Source organism: Equus quagga, chromosome 13, assembly GCF_021613505.1.
Source record: "Equus quagga isolate Etosha38 chromosome 13, UCLA_HA_Equagga_1.0, whole genome shotgun sequence".
Lineage (NCBI taxonomy): Eukaryota > Metazoa > Chordata > Mammalia > Perissodactyla > Equidae > Equus > Equus quagga.
Window position 1 is genome coordinate 86,509,929 of NC_060279.1, and position 19,785 is coordinate 86,529,713.

Sequence of the window (19,785 nt, forward strand, 5' to 3'; positions counted from 1 at the left end):
CCTGCTGAGCTGTGCCATTAACTTAACCAAACTGCAACACAGAATCCCTCCTAAAGTACCTGTTCTATTACAGGTCCCCTGTCCCCAAACCAACACCTGTGTTCAAAGCTGACATGGCACATTCTGGCCCCTTCCAGCCAAGAATCAGCAGCAGCAGCCTGTTCTCTCCACCAACCTGGGACACTGAACCACCCACTGAGAAACCTAATGCTACCCAAGTACAGATTTCAGCCCTCCCTGGAACCAGGACCCATAGCACAAACCTGTCCTCCTGGTAACATGGGAATGCCCTGGCAGAATCCTGGTTCACTCTCATTGCCATCTCTTAATTCCAGTCCCAACCTTTGTGCATGCAGAGCATCCAGGGCATCACCTAATGAAGTTGAATGCAGGGCCTCCTAAAATCTAGATGTCCCCATGGGCAGCTTGAAAGTCTTAGGGTTGAACTCTAAATAGAAAGAAATTACACAAGGCCCCAGCAAAACTTACTCCAAAACGGTATCCTTTCATGAGAATGAGACTCCCAGCCCATGTGGGCAGCCAGGCAGGTAAGTATGAGCACAAATCTCAGCTGTACCCATAATCTGCACCCAGTCCACAGTCCTCTACCTCTTTGGGGTTTGGAGGCTGTAAAAGAGGATCATTATTCAAGATTTCCTCAGAAGTAACCACCAAATTTTACAATCTGTAGCTCTAATCTGATCTGTCACCCAAGAGGGTGGCCTTAGGTCTGTAACTACTGCAGAGAAAGCAAGAGTCCACCTTATCCACACCCAAAAGTGCATGCTAATGGAAGCAGTCAAGCCCCTTCCAACCAGCCCAGGTGCCTCTCCAAGCAGTGTTGCTAAATGCTCCCGCTTGTCCATAGGTACCTTAGAATGGACCTCCCATCTGAGCATCTGCACTGGCAATACCAAAGCCTGCATTGGCTTCCTCAGAGCTTTGCTGTAGCAGCCCTCTCACTCTCCAGAGGGATCACCTGTCTAGGTTTCATTCCTTCCCCACCATATGCAAAATGCAGGGAACTAACAGTATTTCTTGGAGATGTCACAGTTAGTGTGTAAGGGGATCATTAGTGCTTTGCTTGCTTTCTCTAGCTTACTAGTACAGAAAAAGGTATGGGGGTGAGTACTTTTGAATCAGTGTTCTGGGGAGATGAGCATCAACACCACCTGGGATTGTATTAAAAATGCAAATTCAGGGCCCAGCCCTGTGGCTCAGTGGTTAAGTTCACATGTTCTGCTCCGGCAGCCCGGGGTTCACCGGTTCGGATCCCAGGTGTGGACCTACATACCACTTGGCAAGCCATGCTGTGGCAGGCGTCCCACATATACAGTACAGGAAGATGGGCACAGATGTTAGCTCAGGGCTAATCTTCCTCAGAAAAAAAAAATCAAATTCATGGTCCCAGCCTTGGAAGGAAGGCTGTTGGATTTCTAGCATTCTACAGAATAGTATGACATAACTATGAGGCTGCAAACATGTGTTATCCTTCAAGTAAAGGGAAGTATGACTTTGAAGGAGTTTCAGAGAACAGCACGGCTGCCACTGCTACAGAGGCCAGGCTTTGGTTACATGGTAGTTGCTAAGGGTGTTGGGGCATTACTGATGCTCTGTTGGGCCCAAAAGGCAGTGCTGCCACCCTTGTGGGCCCAGAGGACAAACATCCAGCCAAACAGCATAAAAGATCAGCCTCAAAATGTAATGAATTTTTCCCTGTAGGTTTAGACTTGCTTGGAAACCATGACTTCGTTCTTCTATCCAATTTTTCCCTTTGGAATGGAATGACTATCATGCACCTCTCAGATAATTGTATTTTAGAAGCAGACAAGCTGGAGGGGAATTTTGCCTCAGAATGAATCATGTTTGCAGTCTTATCCACCCTAGATTTAGGTGATTTTTAGGTGAGATTTGGGCCTTACAGTTAATGCTAGAATGGGTTAAGCCTTCTGGGCTTTCAGGATTGGGGCACACGTGTTTTGCATGTGAGCAGAAAATGGATTTTGGGGATTGAGATGGCTTAATGTTACAGGCTGAATTGTGCCCACCCACAAATTTATGTGTGTTGAAGCTTTAACTCCAGTAGTTCAGAATGGGACTGTCTTTGGAGAAAGGGCCTTTAAAAAGGTGAATAATTTAAAATTAGGTCAATAGGGTGAGTGTTAAGCTATATCACTGGTTTTTTTTTATTATAAGCTTAAATTTGAACACACAGAGAAATACTAGACTTGTGTGGGCACAGAGGAAAGACCATGAAGGGCATAGCAGGAAGGTTGCCATCTGCAAACCAAGGGCAGAGACCTCAGAAGAAACCAAACCTGTCCACATCTTGCTCTTGGACTTCTAGCCATGAGAAATGAGAGAAAATAAATTTTGTTGTTTAAGCCACACAATCTGTGGTATTTTGTTCCATTAGCTTTAGCAATCTATTAGAAAAGGTAAGGATCTGCCTGTTCAAAGCTTGCACTTTCAAGGATTACCCTTAATCACTCTTTTCTGTCTCTGTGGACGTCAGCTCTGGGAGCCTGATCCTTCAGCTAACCAAACCCTTGGATGGAGGTCATAGAAGAAAGGAGAACCTGGGACATTTCTCCCATCATATAGTCAACCCATCCATGGGAATGAAAGGATAATGGAGTCAGCAAAGGATTTTCTCCTTTAGGGGAGATACTGAGATTTAGTGGGAGGACTGTTGGTTGGGTTTGGAAATAGAAGGTTCTGGTTCTAATTGTGGACATATTGGTAACTTCCCTCACTCTCAGAATCTTTTGGTAAATGGCATGTTTCCTGCATTCCTCATGGGAATATTGTGAGTGTCTTCGGTGAAAGCACTTGGTAAATATAAAGCACTGCACATGTGTGAGCCTTTGTATTATAGTGTTAGACCTTTTATCCTCGCATCCTGGCTCCTGATACTTTTAGAATATAAAATTATTAGTCTTTATCCAAAAAGGGCGTTCTTCTCACCCTCCTAGAAAATCCCTTTGCTTCCACTTTTACCATATCTAAACCAGATTCCTATTTGCTCTCGTGGAGTGTGTTTTGTGTCTGGGTTTTAATTCATAGTGGTAATTGAATGAGGTCAACGAGAGACTAATGCCACTGAAAGATGACGTTTGTTACTTACACTTCCCAAGAGGAGGGTCACATAAGGCCATGCAGGGACACAGGGAAAGCATCACGTTTTTGTCAGGAGGCAGAAGCAGGAGTGATGGGAAAGTCTCGGCCAGAGCCTGTATTGGGGTTTGCTGGGTAAAGGCAGGACAGGACAAACAGCTTCCAACTGGTCTGTCTGAATATTTCCCATGTCCCAAATGACTAGGAAGTACAACTCAGAATACAGGCTGCCCAGTATTCTTAATGGTGAGGCATGCTGTACATGCATATATTTTGGAAAACCATGGAGTATTGCCTTCCAACTATATGCAACACTCATTTCCTAACTGTTTTCTCTCTGCCTTATATTCCCATAAGTACACCATTTGGTCAACCACTCTGATTCACTTCATTCAGAGGCTATGCCCAAATTCATTCAATTTGCCTCAAGCAGAATTGGAGTAAGACTACACTCTTTAGGATACTAGTCATCAAAATGATGCAAAGCTGCTTTATTCACCACAACTATTCTCATGCATCTCCCATATTGAACAAGCTGATGAAATGTCAATCTTCATTAAGATCTTCCTTAGAAGGACATGTGTCTTCTCCTTAGACTCTATTTAACTTTTCAGGCAGGATAGTGAATAAACAACTGGACATTGTGCCAAAATATACCATTTCATATTTTGATCACATTAGCAAATTTTATATTTCTTCTCTGTGCAAGGCTGAGCCTCGATGCAGTGGAGTTACGGCTCATGAGCAGAAAGGGGCTGACAGTTGGAAAACACACAGAAATTAGGTGAGCAGTGGTCACCAACCACCATTTGGGATGATCACTTAGAGCAATGCAAAGGGCAACGGTGGAGGAGAGGGTTTGAAAAGGTACAAAGGTGATCATCAGAATAAAGATGCTTTGCGAGGCTCTAGACTCAGGGGAGGATCTGTGGGAAACATGATTCCTGTGAATGTGCTTGACCCGCTGCTTGTGCCTGTACAGGGTGAAAATCATGGAACCACTCGTCCAGATTATGACCACAGTAAAGGAAACTTCAGGGAATACTATTAATGCTACATATATTGAGCCACTGACTTTCCCCTGGTCAGTAGCAAAACAGTATCCAAAATCTCTTTTCTTTATATTGATTTTGCTGCTCCATTTGCTAGACATGTACAGCTCTGACACCAGAAGAATTAAATTTACAAACATGTAAATGACCCAGCAAAGGGAGATGGAAAAGCCAATGTACTTTGGGGCTTTGAGTTTAAGATGCGTCCAACAGGAGTTCATGGGACTGATCACGATCGTCTGGAACACACTCAAGAGGCAAGTGGTGCCAATGGATACACTCCTGCCCACTCTCTCAACATACAAAAGAAGCTGGCATCCAAAATAATTTAAAAAATGTTTCAGCCCAAAAGCTGCCGCTGTGTGGGGGACTCCTGCAGAGAGAATGATCAAGGAGTTAGATATAGTCAGGTGCTTGAGAATCAGATCTGTGGCCCTCAACCTGCTTTCAGTGTGGCCGTGGAGGAGGTAATGGCAAAGCAGACAGAAGTTGCCCAGTGTTCCAATTACAGTCTGTGACAAGGCGATTATTGCTATTGTCATGTTACTGGATTCTATTATGTCATTCTGCATGTTTTCCTTTAAGTTGTGGGAACAGTCATTCCTCGGAGCCCAAAGATTCATTGAAGATTTTTGACACCAAGAGTAACTTGCCTTGTGTGCTCCTGTTCGAGTGTCAAACCTTCATCAGACAGAAAGAGATGGAGAGATAACGGATACACTTCATGGAAAAGTCAGCGCTAAGGAAGTGGTCTGATCCTGGGGGAAGTAATGAGAAATGAGAGTATATGGAAGGAAAGCATGAAACCACATTTGGAGAATAAGCTGAACTTTGCTAGCCATATTGGAAAAAAGAAAAATCTTGATCATTAACATCATTATAAAACAAATTAATTCTGAATGCCTTGCTGATCTAAAATTCAACAATAAAATCTATTTTTTTTTAGAAAAACAAAAAATATTTCTATGGTCTTAGAATAAGAAAATATTCTTATATCCTAAACAGCACAGAACATATTAACCATATGGATGAAATATCATTCTTTTATAATAAAAATTGGAGCTGATTTTCATCAAAACACACACACACACACACGCACACACAAACACATGCTTCGAAACACATACTTTGAACAAGCACAAGGAACTTCTGATGACCTCCAGTAGAATAAACAATGGGCATATCGTTAAGAAAGAAACTTCAGTAAGAGGATAGTCAAAGGACAATACACGTCTAAAATATATTCAACGTCCTAAGTAATCAGAAAAATACAAATATATCTCTACCTGGTATGATCAAACATCATCTAGACATCTAGAATGAAATGACACAACACCAAGTTTTGTGAAGGATGAAAATAAAGCAAGAATCTCGTACACTGTGGATGAGTGTTAGAATTGGTCCAAATTTTTGGGAAACTGTGTGGTACCTACTTTTGTGGACCAAAAGTAATCCTCTGTTCCCAAGAAATTTCCCTCCTGTGAATATACTCAACAGAAATTTGTAGTGATATCATGGAAAAACTAATCACAGAGTTTAGGTACCAGCACAAATCATTACTCAAAAATCCCAAAATGCAAAGCAACCCAGTTGTCTATTAAAAGTAAATTGAATCAATTAATTGTTTGACATTCATACTAATGAGTCCCACATAGAAATGCTAGCGAATGCCAACAATAATATGGAACAATACAGATAAATTCATAAAAATCATATGGAATGGAAAAAGAGTCATTATTAACCATTTCATACTGTATGATTCCATGTATATAAAGTACAACACAGGCAAAGGTGATGTAATCTTTCAAATGTTTAGTAGTAGGAAACGTATTCCCAACAATTTCTGTCCTCTAACTATACCCACCAGAACTTAACTCTTGGGAATAGTGACTTAGACGGGGCACAACAGGGTTTAGGAGGACTGACAACATTCTGTTTCTTGATCTAGGTATTGTGTACAGAGGAGTAGGCATTTGTGTAATTCCACAGAGCTGTGCACTAATGACCCAGTATATGTGTCTTTAATTTTTAAAAAATACATTTACTCCCCCCAAACTTGGGATTTGCTGGGGAAAGGTTACTTTCATGAATATGTGTGGCCTGTTGACGATGTCCAAACAGGATGAGCTTTATGGATCTATGGGTCCAGACTGTGAGGCCAAATATCAGGGGATAATGACAATGCTGCTTAGAGTAAGTCTATGATTTTGTCATGAAATTCAGCAGAGCTTGTCCTAAATTTTTGTCCTTTGTGATGACTTATTGCTCAATTTGGCAATCATATACATAGGGAAAATGATATTTATTTACCATTTATATTCTGATATTTATATGCTGGATGTTTATCCATCATGTATAGCGTCCAGTAAAGGAAAATGGGACCCTCAATCTTCTTTGTAGCTTTTCCTTAAGTTTCACCCACCTGGAGTTCATGGAGTTGATCTCAATGGCAGGAGATGCATAAGAGGCAGGTGGTACCAATGGACACACCCTCCCAACTCTGTGAGGATAGAAAACAAATTGCATTCAAAGTCACCAAAGAAAAGCTTCAACAAAAGGCTACCATTGTTTTGGAGACACCTGTAAAGGAAATGATCAAGAAGTAACTATAGACAGGTGCTTGAGGATCAAATCTGTGAACCTCCACCTACATTCATTGTAGTAAAGGAAGAGATAATGGTAAAGCAAAGAGAAAACACCCCAAATTCTGACAATAGCCTGAGATAATTAGACCCTTCTTCTTGTCAAACCCCAGGATTTGTCAGTTCCAGTGACTGATATTTGTCTTCAGAGCCAGAGGATCCTGCACTGGAACCTGTCGTGTGGACTACATGTATCGTATCAACTGAAATCCAGCATACTCTCTGAGAAATATTTACTTAACTTCTGTTAAGAAGCTTCTCAGAGTGGAATATATAACCTTTCAGTCACACTTACAATGTATGAGTCACTGCTACAATGCCCTACGTGTGGTACCTTGTTTGATTTTCCTAACTGCGTGACATAAGCACTGGCATTATTTTCATTGTAAAGATGAGAAGTCTTAGATACATGGTGGTTAAATGATATGTTTAAATTCACATGCTGCTTAAGGGCTGAATGGAGATATGAACTTGGCTATTCTTGTTGCCATGACAGTACCCTAACTGCTCTGTCACAATAACAAACCATGTTACCTGTGTCTTCAAATAATCCATGCCTATGTATAGTTTTCAATTTCATACTTTTCCATTTTATTTCATATGGTTCTTATTATGTTTGTAATTTTATTTGTAAAAAGTTTCAATTTTTGTTTAAAAATTTTCTCTGTCAAAATCAAAAATGAAGTGTTAGAGATGATAAAATATTGGAGATGCAGTAATTACAGGTTAATTGTGAAGGAATGTTTCAGTTGTCCATAGTAGATTTAAATAATGCAAGATTTACTCAATATTAGTTTGGGAACAGAAAGACTCATTTGCTATCATGCCAGGATAAAAACCAAAATGGCATCTATCAAATAACTTAGTGAAAAATATCACCTTTTCCATAAACTATGATGCAGGAAATGATATTATGTGATACGTCAGTGTAGAATAGACACTGAGTTCTTAAGAGTCTGGTTCAGATGTTTAGGTACTTCCTGATACCTAGGTTATGGAAAACTATTAGGAATAAGGCAAGATTTTCAAATGATATGCTAACACAAGAGACGTGCAATAGGGAATTTTAAGACTATGGACTCTTGTGAACTGTGTAAATTACAATCTTAAGGAAATGAGTTGTGACCTTGGGATTGATGTTGAAATCTTATTAAAGCAGAGAAAATAAGACAAGATAGATTTGGTCCTGTAAACTGTTGTCTGAAACTCATAATTATAAAGTTACTTTTTCCTCAAATCATCCTTCTCGCACTTCAAGAGGGAAAGCAATGCTGCCATTGTCATCAGACCTCAGGTGTTTTCACTAGAGACACAGTGACTGTCTCCAGTAAGTTATGGACTCATGTGCTCAGTGTCAGATAAAATATAGTTTTTTGATTCCAGAGAAATTCATGTACAATGGTTTCTGTAGAGCATTAGAAAAATTGTGACAGTCCTATGCTACTCTGTGTTCCAAGCGTGAAGACATTATAAGTACGCCCCTAATAATACTGAAAATTTAATCTATGATTCCTCTAATGTAATGTGAACAGCAGAATGATTTCCTATCTACAGTCCTTAAGCACCTTGAAATGATTCTCCGTTATCACTAGGATTATTCATCCCTAATCATCCTCACAGAGGATTTTATTAATTCCCTTGCAGGACAACGGGGATTGGCGTAGGGCTTAGGATTCTGGTCACTCTTTACAGTCTCAGCTCATTGCTAAGGAATTACTCTGCCTCCCCATCTAGCTTTGCCACTGGATCTCTTTCTAACCCCAGAAGCCCGTTTCCAGACAGGAATGCTTACTTAGATTTCCTTCTTACAGACTGTGCCTCAGGCAGATGTCGAACTACTCACCCGACTCCTTTCTGCAGGAGGACAGTTGGCTCCGTGTGATGGTCATGATGGAAAGTACATGTGTGGGAGGGAGGCAGGCAGACCCTAAGATATGGCTTTGTGACTCTGTGACCTCACCTCCCCTGAGAACTGCAATTTTCATTTTACCTGTGGCAGCAGTGGCATTGCAGTCATGAGGAGTGGAGAACACTTCTGCAAAACTTTTTTCCAGTTGCTAATTACCAAAACCAATTACAAGTTTTTGTAATTATCTCCAAAGAGACTGTTGACACATTTGGAGACACCTTACTCTTTTGTGATCTATGAGTGAAACAGAGTTTCCTGTGGAAGGAGCAGTAAAAATTGATGTCTGCCACATTAGGGACTGTCCATGAGGTCTGTTTGTCTCACAGGAGTCCTTGAGAAGTTCTTCCACTAAAAATCAAGTTCATTCTTCATCTTTGGACTCTTAAGCTGCATCATTATTAAGGTATTCTGCAGATACCTGGAATCAGAGAGAATCCAAGAAGAATTTCTAATGAGATAAGAGCAAAGGAAAGAATATGTCAATAGTTGACATTAGAAATCATTGGCCTTGTTTGTTTAAGTAAATGCAAATTAACTTGGAGATGATAAGATGGAAACTTTTCGAATATTGTACTTCACCAATATTGACCCAGCGGTGGTATGAAGTGCAACGAAAGAAATATCCCCAGAAGAACCCATAGTGTTTATAAAATGTCCTTCAGAAATAAAAGCATCAGGATCAGATGGTTTAACAGATAGTTCTACAATTCTTTTAAATATCAGTTAAGCCAACACCACTTTCTCAATTCAAGTGCATTGAATGGGTACTAGAGATGTTTTCACTTATCTTTGCTGCATTTTCATTAAGAAGCATTCATTGGTTATGCAATTAATGAAGACAGACATTTAAGAGCCAAATGAACTACTGTAGATTTTCCAACCGAGAAACCTACGATTTGAATGAAGTCCGTCATCCATACCTCCTCTGAGAATTTTCAGTCCAACTGAGAAGTTAGAGGGAACACAATTCGCTGGAAACCACACTCACTTTTGACACGAACTTCAAGTGTGGAGGTTCCCCAAACTACCGTTAGTGTCAATCATTCTCTAGAGGGACTGACTGCACTCATTGAGTCCGGTTCTACTCTTTGTGATGGTTTATTACAAGGAAAGGATACAAGTTAATATCAGACAAGGAAGAGATGTAAGAGGCAAATCCAGGATTGTGCCAAAAGCAGAGCTCCAGTTGTCTTGTCCCAGCCCAGTGATGATGTGTTACTGTCCTGACATTGTTCTTTGACAACTCCAAGAGTATTGCCACTAGGGACATTCGCCCAAGTGTTTATGCCCAAAATTTTTACTGGAGCTTGATTACATACATTCTGGGTAGCTGACTTTTATTCTCCAGTTATAGTGAAGGTTGCGCTGATCCCTCTTGTCTCCAGCTCCTTCAGAAGCAGACCTGATCCTGCAAGACCCAAAGCTGCCAAGCAAACAAAGACTCTCATTGCAACCACGACTTTCTAAGGGTCTGGAGATCATCTTCCAGTAGTGGAGGGCAAAGACCAGACCACACTTTGAGTAGGTTATTTCTTCTCTATTCACGCCTTCTATTTCCAAGTCATGGAATGGAGCCATGTGGTTGACAACACATACTCCAAGCTCATAATACATGCAAAGAGTTTTATACACTCAGACATACCTGCAGGCACAGAATATCCACACTCACATATTGAAAAACACTGCCGTATCCAACTACACAGTCATTCTGTTATTGATGCCCTCAGTCACACACTCAGCTTATGCACACACATGACTCACATTCACATTCTTACACACGCACAATGCACACTTGCACACAAGTGACACAGTCCAACTCACTGTCGTACAATCATTCACACAGTCAACAGGTGAATCAGTATTTCATTATGTGCTCCAACATGGATAAGGGTGCATCTCTCCTAGTGCAGGAATACCAGGAAAGGAGCAGAAATGTCAGCCCTTTATACTCTTTCCAACTTGTCAGTGCCCACGGGAAAATGTTTCAAATGCACAGCATTCAAAAACTGCTAAGAGCTTTGCCTTTGGAGGTGGGGTGTGTTGAGACAGTCGGAGTGTGTGGGGATGACTGAGAATGAGTGTGATAGAGAGGGTGGGATGAGAGGGGGCAAAGGGGAAGGAATCCAGGGTAAGGTGTGGGCACAGAGAGAATGAGGACTTGGGGAAATAGAGTGCAGGAGGAGAGAGGGTTCAGAGGGGGTAAAATGCACATGGGGGTTAAATGGTGTAGTGTTTTTAGAGCACACTGTTGGGTTTAAGGGCACACAGAAATAAGTGTGCAAAGAAGTGAAGGATGTTGCACATGTTTGTCTCCATTGGAATGAGGTGTACAGACATCATGGGAATAAAGGGGATAATGGGATGTAGGGACAGTGGGCAGATGTGAGTCTAGGGCAGAGGTGGGTAAAAGGCACAAAAGAGTTCATGTATACAAGGGGTAAATTAATATAGTAGGAGGAGGCATATGTGTTTTGTAAGATGTAAAGATTCCTTTGATGGTGGGACACAGCACACTAACACTTTAATACAGGAAATGAAGAACTCTATTAGTTAGAGTTCCAGGCAGATCATGCAGGAGGTATAACTGGGACAGAGTAATACAATAGGAAGCCATAGGTGTAGCATATGTAGGGCAAGTGGGGTGGGGTTAGCTGGAGTTCTTAGGCACTCTGAGAATTGGATAATCTGAATAATTTCATGGGCTCTGGGATACAGGGTTTGTCCACAGTTTTCCGGTACCTAGACCAGTGAAATGTGCGTGTGTTCTTAGTAGTCCATTGTGTGAGAACCCAATTAGGAAAGTGCTTTGGTTTTGAGTTTAATCACCTTCTCAAGAAGGGGAAGTGACCACCCTGTAGCAAGGAGCTAAAAAGTGGGTCAAGATAGCATCAAAAAATGAAAACAATGTACATATATGGCAGTGCATGGTTGGTGCATGGATATCCTGCCAGTAGTTAGTGTGTTGAGGCAGAGGCAGAGGGCATGAAGGTGAGCTGGAGTCTTGCAGGGGGGTGATGGGCACAGGGAGACAAAACAGTTTTAGGAGATGAAGTCAGCTGAGGGAGGTCTTAAGGGCAGCTGGAACACCCAGAGCAAAGGCTAATATGGGGTCATGAATTGGGGACAAGGGGAGCTGATAGCACCCAATATTTGAGGGCTGGTATTTTTGAGGGAGGGGTCAAAAGGACATGGGAATTGAACTGAGTTCACTGAAATGGGGGCAAGTACAATTCAAGGGGAACGGAGGATGTGGAGGTGATGGAAGGCAGGAGTGATGGGAGAAAGTTCCTGGGAGCAAAGGGGATGGAGTTAACAAAGGGATGGAATGCAGGTGGGTGCAGGATAGAGGTGGTGTGTGGATGTATAGAAGTCAGGTGGCAGTGCGAGGGGACAGGTGCAGGCCCAGGGATTGGAGGGTGATGATGCTGGATCAAAGAATTGTTAAGGACCTAAGTGGGGATGGAATGGAGGTCATGGTCAGTAGAGGTGGAGTGAGAGGCGGTATCTATTATAAGTGGATGAAGGTGGCAAGAGCAGATTGGAGGTCATTAATTCATTCTTCCATTCAATAATGCCCTCATTTACATTGGACTCACAACTTAACCATAGTTTGTTTCTACATTCAGCCACACTGCAAAAATCTTGCTCATATAAAATATCCCTGCAAACATTTATATTTTACATACTGTAGGACCACAGGGAAAACTTTGAGTGAAAAACACACCACCACTATTTCTCTCCTTTGTTGGGATTCCAGGTGGAATGTGTGACCACAGTGATGTTTGGAAGGAGGGCTTGTTTCATAGCACTGGGCATTCATTGTTGGCAAAAGACATGTCCCTTTCCAAATGCTTATGTCTTAAAGAACTTGTTGTTGTTGTTGAGTTCATAATCCTTTACATCAGTGTGAGGTTTCAATTGTACATTATTCCCTGACTGTCACCAGCTAAGTGCTCCCCTTCACCCCCTGTGTCCCGCTGCCACTGCCTTTCCCCTGGTAGCCACTGAACTGTTTTCTTTGTCCAAGTACTTGTTTATATTCCACATACGAATGAAATCATCTGGTGTTTGTCTTTCTCATACTGGCTTATTTTGCTTAGCATAATTCCCTCTAATTCCTTCCATGCTACTACAAATGGGATGAATTTGTCTTTTTTTTCTGGCTGAGTAGTATTCCGTGTGTGTGTGTGTATATATCTAGATACACACACACACACACACACACAACGTCTTCTTTATCCAATCATCGTTCGGTGGGCACTTAGGTTGCTTCCATGCCTTGGCTATTGTGAATAGTGCTGCAATGAACAGAGGGGTGCATATGTTAGTTTGAATAGTTGATTTCAAGTTGTTTGGGTCAATACCCAGTAGCGGGATAGCTGGGTCATATGGTAGTTCTATTTTTAGTTTATTGAGGAATCTCCCTACTGTTTTCCATAGTGGCTGCACCAGTTTGCATTCTCACCAGCAGTGTCTGAGGGTTCCCTTCTCTCCATACCCTGTCCAACATTTGTTATTTTTAGTCCTACTGATTATAGGCGTGTTCACAGGCATAAGGTGGTATCTTAGGGTAGTTTTGGTTTGCATTTCCCTGATGATTAGTTATGTTGGGCATCTTTTCATGTGTTTATTGGGCATCTGTATATCTTCTTTGGAAAAATGTCTGTTCATATCCTCTGCCCGTTTTTTGATCGGGTTGTTTGCTTTCTTACTGTTCAGCTGTGTGTGTTCCTTATATATTATGGAGATTAACCCCTTGTCAGATATATGATCTGCAAATATTTTCTCCCACTTGGTGCATTGTCTCTTTGCTCTGATCCTAGTTTCTTTTGCATTGCAGAAGCTCTTTAGTCTGATGAATTCCCATTTGTTTGATTTTTTCTTTTGTTCCTCTTGTCTGAGAGGACATGGTATTTGAAAAGATCCTTTTTAGTTCAGTGTCAAAGAGTGTACTACCTGTATTATCTTCCAGGAGTTTTATAGTTTCTGGTCGTATCTTCAAGTCTTTGATCCATTTTGAGTTTATTTTTGTGTATGGTGTGAGATAGTGGTCTACCTTCATTCTTTTGCATGTGGCTGTCTAGTTTTCCCAACACCATTTATTGAAGAGACTATCTTTTCTCCATTGTATGTTTTTGGCACCTTTGTCAAAGATTAGCTGTCTGTAGATGTATGCTTGTATTTCTGGGCTTTCAGTTCTGTCCCATTGATCTGTGTGCCTGTTTTTGTACCAGTGCCATGCTGTTTTGGTCACTGTGGCTTTGTAGCACATTTTGAATTCAGGGATTGTGATAACTCCAGTGTTCTCTTTTTCTCACGATTGCCTTAGCAATTCAGGGTCTTTCATTGCCTTATATGAATTTAAATATTCTTTGCTCTATTTCCATGAAGAATGTCATTGGGATTCTGATAGGGATTGCATTGAATCTGTAGATTGCTTTGGGTAGTGTGAACATTTTAACTACGTTTATTCTTCCAATCCATGAGCAAGTAATCTCTTTCCATCTCCTTCAGTCATTAACAATTTCTCTCAGTAATGTCTTATAGTTTTCATTGTATAACTCCTTCACCACCTTAGTTAAATTTATTCTGAGGTTCTTTATTTTTTAGTAGCGATTGCAAATGGAGTTATATTCTTGAGTTCTCTTTCTTTAAGTTCATTATTGTAGTATAGAAAAGCAACTGATTTTTGTAAGTTGAGTCTGTACCCTGCAACTTTACTGTAGTTGTTAATTATTTCTATTAGCTTTCCAATGGATTTTTTGGGGTTTTCTATATATAAGATCATGTCGTCTGCAAACAGTGAGAGTTGCACTTTTTCACTCCCTATTTGGATTCCTTTTATTCATTTCTCTTGCCTAATTGCTCTGGCCAAAGCCTTCAGTATTATGTTGAATCAGAGTGGTGATAGAGGGCATCCTTGTCTTGTTCCTGTTGTCAGGTAGATGGCGCCCAGTTTTTGTGCACTGAGTATGATGTTGGCTGCAGGTTTGTCATATATGGCCCTTATTGTGTTGAGGTAATTTCCTTCTATCCCCATTTTGTTCAGAGGTTTTATCATAAATGGCTGTTTGATCTTGTCAAATGCTTTCTCTGCATCTATTGAGATGATCATGTGGTTTTTACTCCTAAATTTGTCGATGTGGTGTATCACGTTGATTGATTAGCAGATGTGGAACCATCCCTGTGTCCCTGGTATGAATCCCACTTGATCATGATGTATGATCCTTTTGATGTATTGCTGAACTGAAGTTGCCAAAATTTTGTTGAGAATTTTTGCATCTATGTTCATCAGCGATTTTGGCCTGTAGTTCTCTTTGTTTGTGCTGTCCTTGTCAGGCTTTGGTATCAGAGTGGTGTTGGCCTCGTAGAATGTGTTAGGAAGAGTTCCATCCTCCCTAATTTTTTGGTATAGCTTGAAAAGGATAGATATTAAATCCTCTCTGAAAGCTTGGTAGAATTACCCAGGAAAGTCGTCTGGTCCTGGGGTTTTATTCTTTGGGATGCTTTTGATTGCTGTTTCAATCTCTTTCCTTGTGATTGGTCTGTTCAGTTTGTCCATTTCTTCTTGACTCAGCTTTGGGAGGTTGTAAGAGTCTCAGAATCTATCCATTTCCTCTTGGTTATCCATTTTGTTGGCATAGAGTTTTTCATAATATTCTCTTATAATCCGTTGTATTTCTGTGGAGTCTGTTGTTATCTCTCCTGTTTCATTTCTGATTTTGTTTATTTGAGCTTTTTCTCTTTTTTTCTTTGTAAGTCTGGCTAGGGGTTTGTCAATTTTATTTATCTTCTCAAAGAACCACCTCTTGAAGATCTTTTTTAACTCAACACTGAATTGATGAAAGTCCTTCTATTTCTTGTAGTACTCCCAAAAAGTAACACTTGCTTTGTGTAAGAAATAAAACATAACAAAACAGAACTGAAATAGTGTAAGTAATGTTTTTCCTTTGTATGAAACAATCCTGAGATAACCCCTGGTAATAGTTTGTCTATATAATAACAATAAAAAAATCTTTTATTCCCCAAAATTGACTGGTCTCATACCGAAATAGGCTGATCTCCATTCCCTGGTGTTACTACCTTGGTCATAATACACTACGTGGCAAAAGTGACTTTGAAGTTGTAATTAAGGTTACTAGTCATCAGATTATGTCGTGGGCCAAATTTTTGTATCCCCCCAAAATGCAGACATTGAAATTCTAACCCCTAATGTGATTGTATTATGAGGCAGGGCCTTTGGAGCTAATTATGTTACATGTAGGAACCCTCATCAATGGGATTAGTGCTTTTCTAAGAGACTACAGGAGAAAACTTGCTTTCTGTCTCTCTCACCACATAAGGATATGAGTAATCAAGGGCCATTAGCAAACCAGGATGAGTTATCTCACCAGACCCCAGATCTACCTGCTCCTTGCCCTTGAAATTTCCCAGCCTCTAGAAAGGTGAGAAGTCAATGTCTGTGAAGTTTCTGTTGTAGCAGCCCTAAGTGACTAAAACAGAAGATTGTCCTGGATCATCAAGGTGGGTCCAATGTAACCACATGATCCTTAAAGAGCAAAAGTCAAGTACAACGGAAAGAAAGAAGAGATTCAAAACAGGAGGGGCGTTCAATTTGCTAGTGAAGGCTTTGGAGATGGAGGGAACCACATGGGAGTCCCAAATGAAATGAATTCTGCCAACAACATGAATCAGCCTGGAAACAATTCTCCCCCAGGTTCCAGTTAAGAGACTAGGACAGTCCACACCTTGATTTCAGCTTTCTCATCTACCGACCTGTGAGGCGACAGACTTGTGGTGTTTTCAGCTGCTAAATTCATGGAACACTATTTCAGCAACAGTACAATTCTAAAGACATAGAAACACATTTAGTGCAAAATATTCATGCAATGAGTTACTCCAAAACGAATTCCATTTTGATCTCTGGCAGTAACAATTTTCCTAGGGTTCAAGTTTAACCTCCTTTGTATGTTGTTGCACAGTGTATCTGATATTTTAACATGCAATTCAACAAAAATGAAATAAACATCAGCATATAGGAAGAAGTCAGTTTTTCCTTCTGTGTTCCTTCAGTTTTTGTCTGCTGTGTGTTTCTTCCTGTGAGTCTTCTTTACTTTTACACAGAACACTTAACTTCTGACACTTTTGGTCACCAAGCATGAGGAGATTTTCCCCACAGCAAGCAATTATCCAGTCATTAGTAGGATGTTGTGCAATTTGATTCAATTTAACACTTCCTAAAAATAGTGTCAAATCCCACGGGTTTAGGGCTTTTCCCAGAAACTGCTCAAAGCCCACTCCAGGTGCTAATTAGGCATAGTGGGTCCACATGTTGGCCACAACGTCTGTTTGACTCGACTACAAATCTAAGGTTCCAATGACCTTCTCCTTGTGTTCAATTAATTTGCTAAAGTGGCTCACAGATTTCAGAGAAACACTTTGGCTTGTCAGTTTATTAAAGGCGGTGATAAAGGATACTGATGTACAGACAGATGCAGAGACACAAAGGGCCAAGCCTGGGAGGGTCTCCAGAGTAGGAGCTTCTGTCCCTTTTGAGTAGGGGTGCATCGCCTTACTGGTGTGGATGTGTTTGCCAACCTGGATACTCTCTGAGCAGCATACTATTGGGATTTTTATGAAGGCTTCATCATGTAGTCATTATCAGTCATTAACTCTGTTTTTAGCTTTTCTCCCTTTTCAGGAAAATGAGGAGGCTGGCCTGAAAATTCCAAGCTTCTAATCATGGTTTAGTCTTTCTGGTGACCAGTCTTCATCTTGATGCCATTCAGGGGCCCACCAAGAGTCACTTTATCAGAACAAAAGATAATCATAGCACCCTGGAAATTACATGTGTTTCAGGAACCCTGTGCTTGGGTCAAAAACCAAATATAGAACAAAAGATGCTCTTCGTGTTCTTATCACACAGAAAGTTACAAGGTTTCCAAAGGCCATTTGTCAGGAACTGGGAGCAAAGACCAATATATATTTCTTATTATCTCTTAATCACAAGAACGGTCTATTAATATTATTCTTTTCTGATTCAAGTTGGTTACAAAATATTATCATAGTGGACTGTCACTCCAACGAAACTGCTTTCCTCAATCAGTGGTCTATGATGTAAATATTTTATTGTTGGTAGAAATAGGTCTATCTTATTTACTGAAATACCACAAATCATCCCACAGCCATCATTAATGAATCATCTTTATTGAAACACTCCCTGTATATATGTTTAAAGAGTTGAATGCCCTCTATCATAAACATCATGGAATGTGGATCAGTGCTCATGTTGACTTGTGCACTTGTGGAATATCTTGCTCATGTGAGGTAGGGGACTGCAGCCCAACCATGATGGCATTCTCACTGTGGATGCACGTTTCCTGCTATGGACTGAATAGCTGTGTCCTCCAAATTCATATGTTTAATCTCTAATGCCCATTATGATGGAAATTGGAATTAGGGCCTTTGGGAGGTGATCCGGTTTAAATGAGTTCATGAGAGTCTAGCTCTCAGGTTAGGATTAGCACCCTTAGAAGAGAGTGGAGCTCTCTCTCTCTGCCAAGTGAGGAACAGGGTGATGTTGGCTGTCTGCAAAAGAGGAAGAGGATCCTCACAAGAAATCAAATATGCTGACAATTTGATCTTGGATCCCCTAATGTTTGGGTCATTTTGTTATCGAACACAATATAACCATCACAATTGACAAATCATCAATAGGCAGTCGATTTAATAGAGTCCATGTACAGATACCCAGAGTGATACAACAATGTCTTCATAAATCTAGGATTCAGTCATGGTACAGGGATTGCATTTGGTTTGCTGGGCTCTTTAGTTTCTTTAATCTAGATCAGTTGCCGCTGCTTTGTCTTCAGTGATCCTGACAATTTTGAAGAATGCAAAAGAGTTGTTTGCAGAGTGTCCTTCAGTGTGGATTTCTGTCATTTTGGCTCTTATCCTTAGACTCAGTTACAATATTTGAGTAGAATGTCTACACACAAGCGATGTTGGGACCTTCTTGTTACATCAACTCAGAGGGACAGATAATGATTATTTTTTATTATTAGTGGAGGCTAGGACATGCACCAGGTATATCTGGCCTAGGGGAAGGATGGCACATTCAGGAATTTGCGTACCTGCTGTCTGACCAGATGCCCCACTGTTATTGGCTGGACCTTAGGACTCTAGATGTCTACATGTATGTTTTGTCCTGAAAGCAATGTGCTTTACACCTGGCCACTTGTCAAGGAAAGCATCACCTTTTCATCAGGAGGCAGAAGCAGGAGAGAGGGGAAAGCCTAGGTCAGGGCCTTTATTGAGGTTTCCTGGGAAAGGATAGGATGAATAGCTTACAAGTGACTAGGATGAATATTTCCCATGGGCCTTGGACTACAGCGGCTTGCCAAAATGTCTGTTACTTGGTCCTGTGTTGATTTAGAACAGTGAAAATATTGGCTTGTTGTGGGAGAATTGAATCAGAAGATGAATTGAGGTGTGAGCCCTATGTTGGTTACTGTGCATATGAAAGCAGTGCCTGGTTTAGCCCTTTTCTCCTCCTAAAATTGGCTTGTCTTGAGAGAGGCAGTCTCTCCCTTCTCAGCAATTCACAAATGGCACTGTACCAGGAAAACAGAAAATAAGAAAATATAGTAAAAACAATTGGCCATGTGATGAATAGATGCCGTGTAGAAAAGTGCAGCGTCTAATAAAACAATAAGGGCAGAGAGTTTGTCTGAAAGAAAGAAAACAGAGTTCCTGTGCGACCCACTTTCTCTTTGTCAGAATGACTTCACCTCTTTCTCTCTTTCTGCATCTCTATTACTACACTGGCCTAGGCAATTCCACGTCCCCAGTGAGGCTTTTGTGGTGACATTAACACGAGAGAGAGAGAACTTACAGGGAAATGAAATGTCTGGCTCTCTGAGGTGGCGTTTTGGATGTTGAATGTATCACTCATCACTACCTAATGCTCACAATACGACGGAGGCTTCTAGTCACTATCACATCCATTCCTGGCCTCTCTCTGGGTCTGGAGCCACTTCTTGAACTGGCCTTCCTCCCATGTTTG

At 40.9% G+C, this 19,785-nt stretch overlaps 1 protein-coding gene across 1 annotated transcript; it reads right to left on the bottom strand.

Moving 5' to 3' along the window:
• Positions 1 to 3,778: 3,778 nt before the first annotated feature.
• LOC124251532 (vomeronasal type-1 receptor 4-like) lies at positions 3,779 to 4,792 on the bottom strand. Its single transcript, XM_046684408.1, has one exon. It carries the CDS (start codon positions 4,790 to 4,792, stop codon positions 3,779 to 3,781), a length of 1,014 nt encoding a protein of 337 aa, XP_046540364.1.
• Positions 4,793 to 19,785: the final 14,993 nt, after the last annotated feature.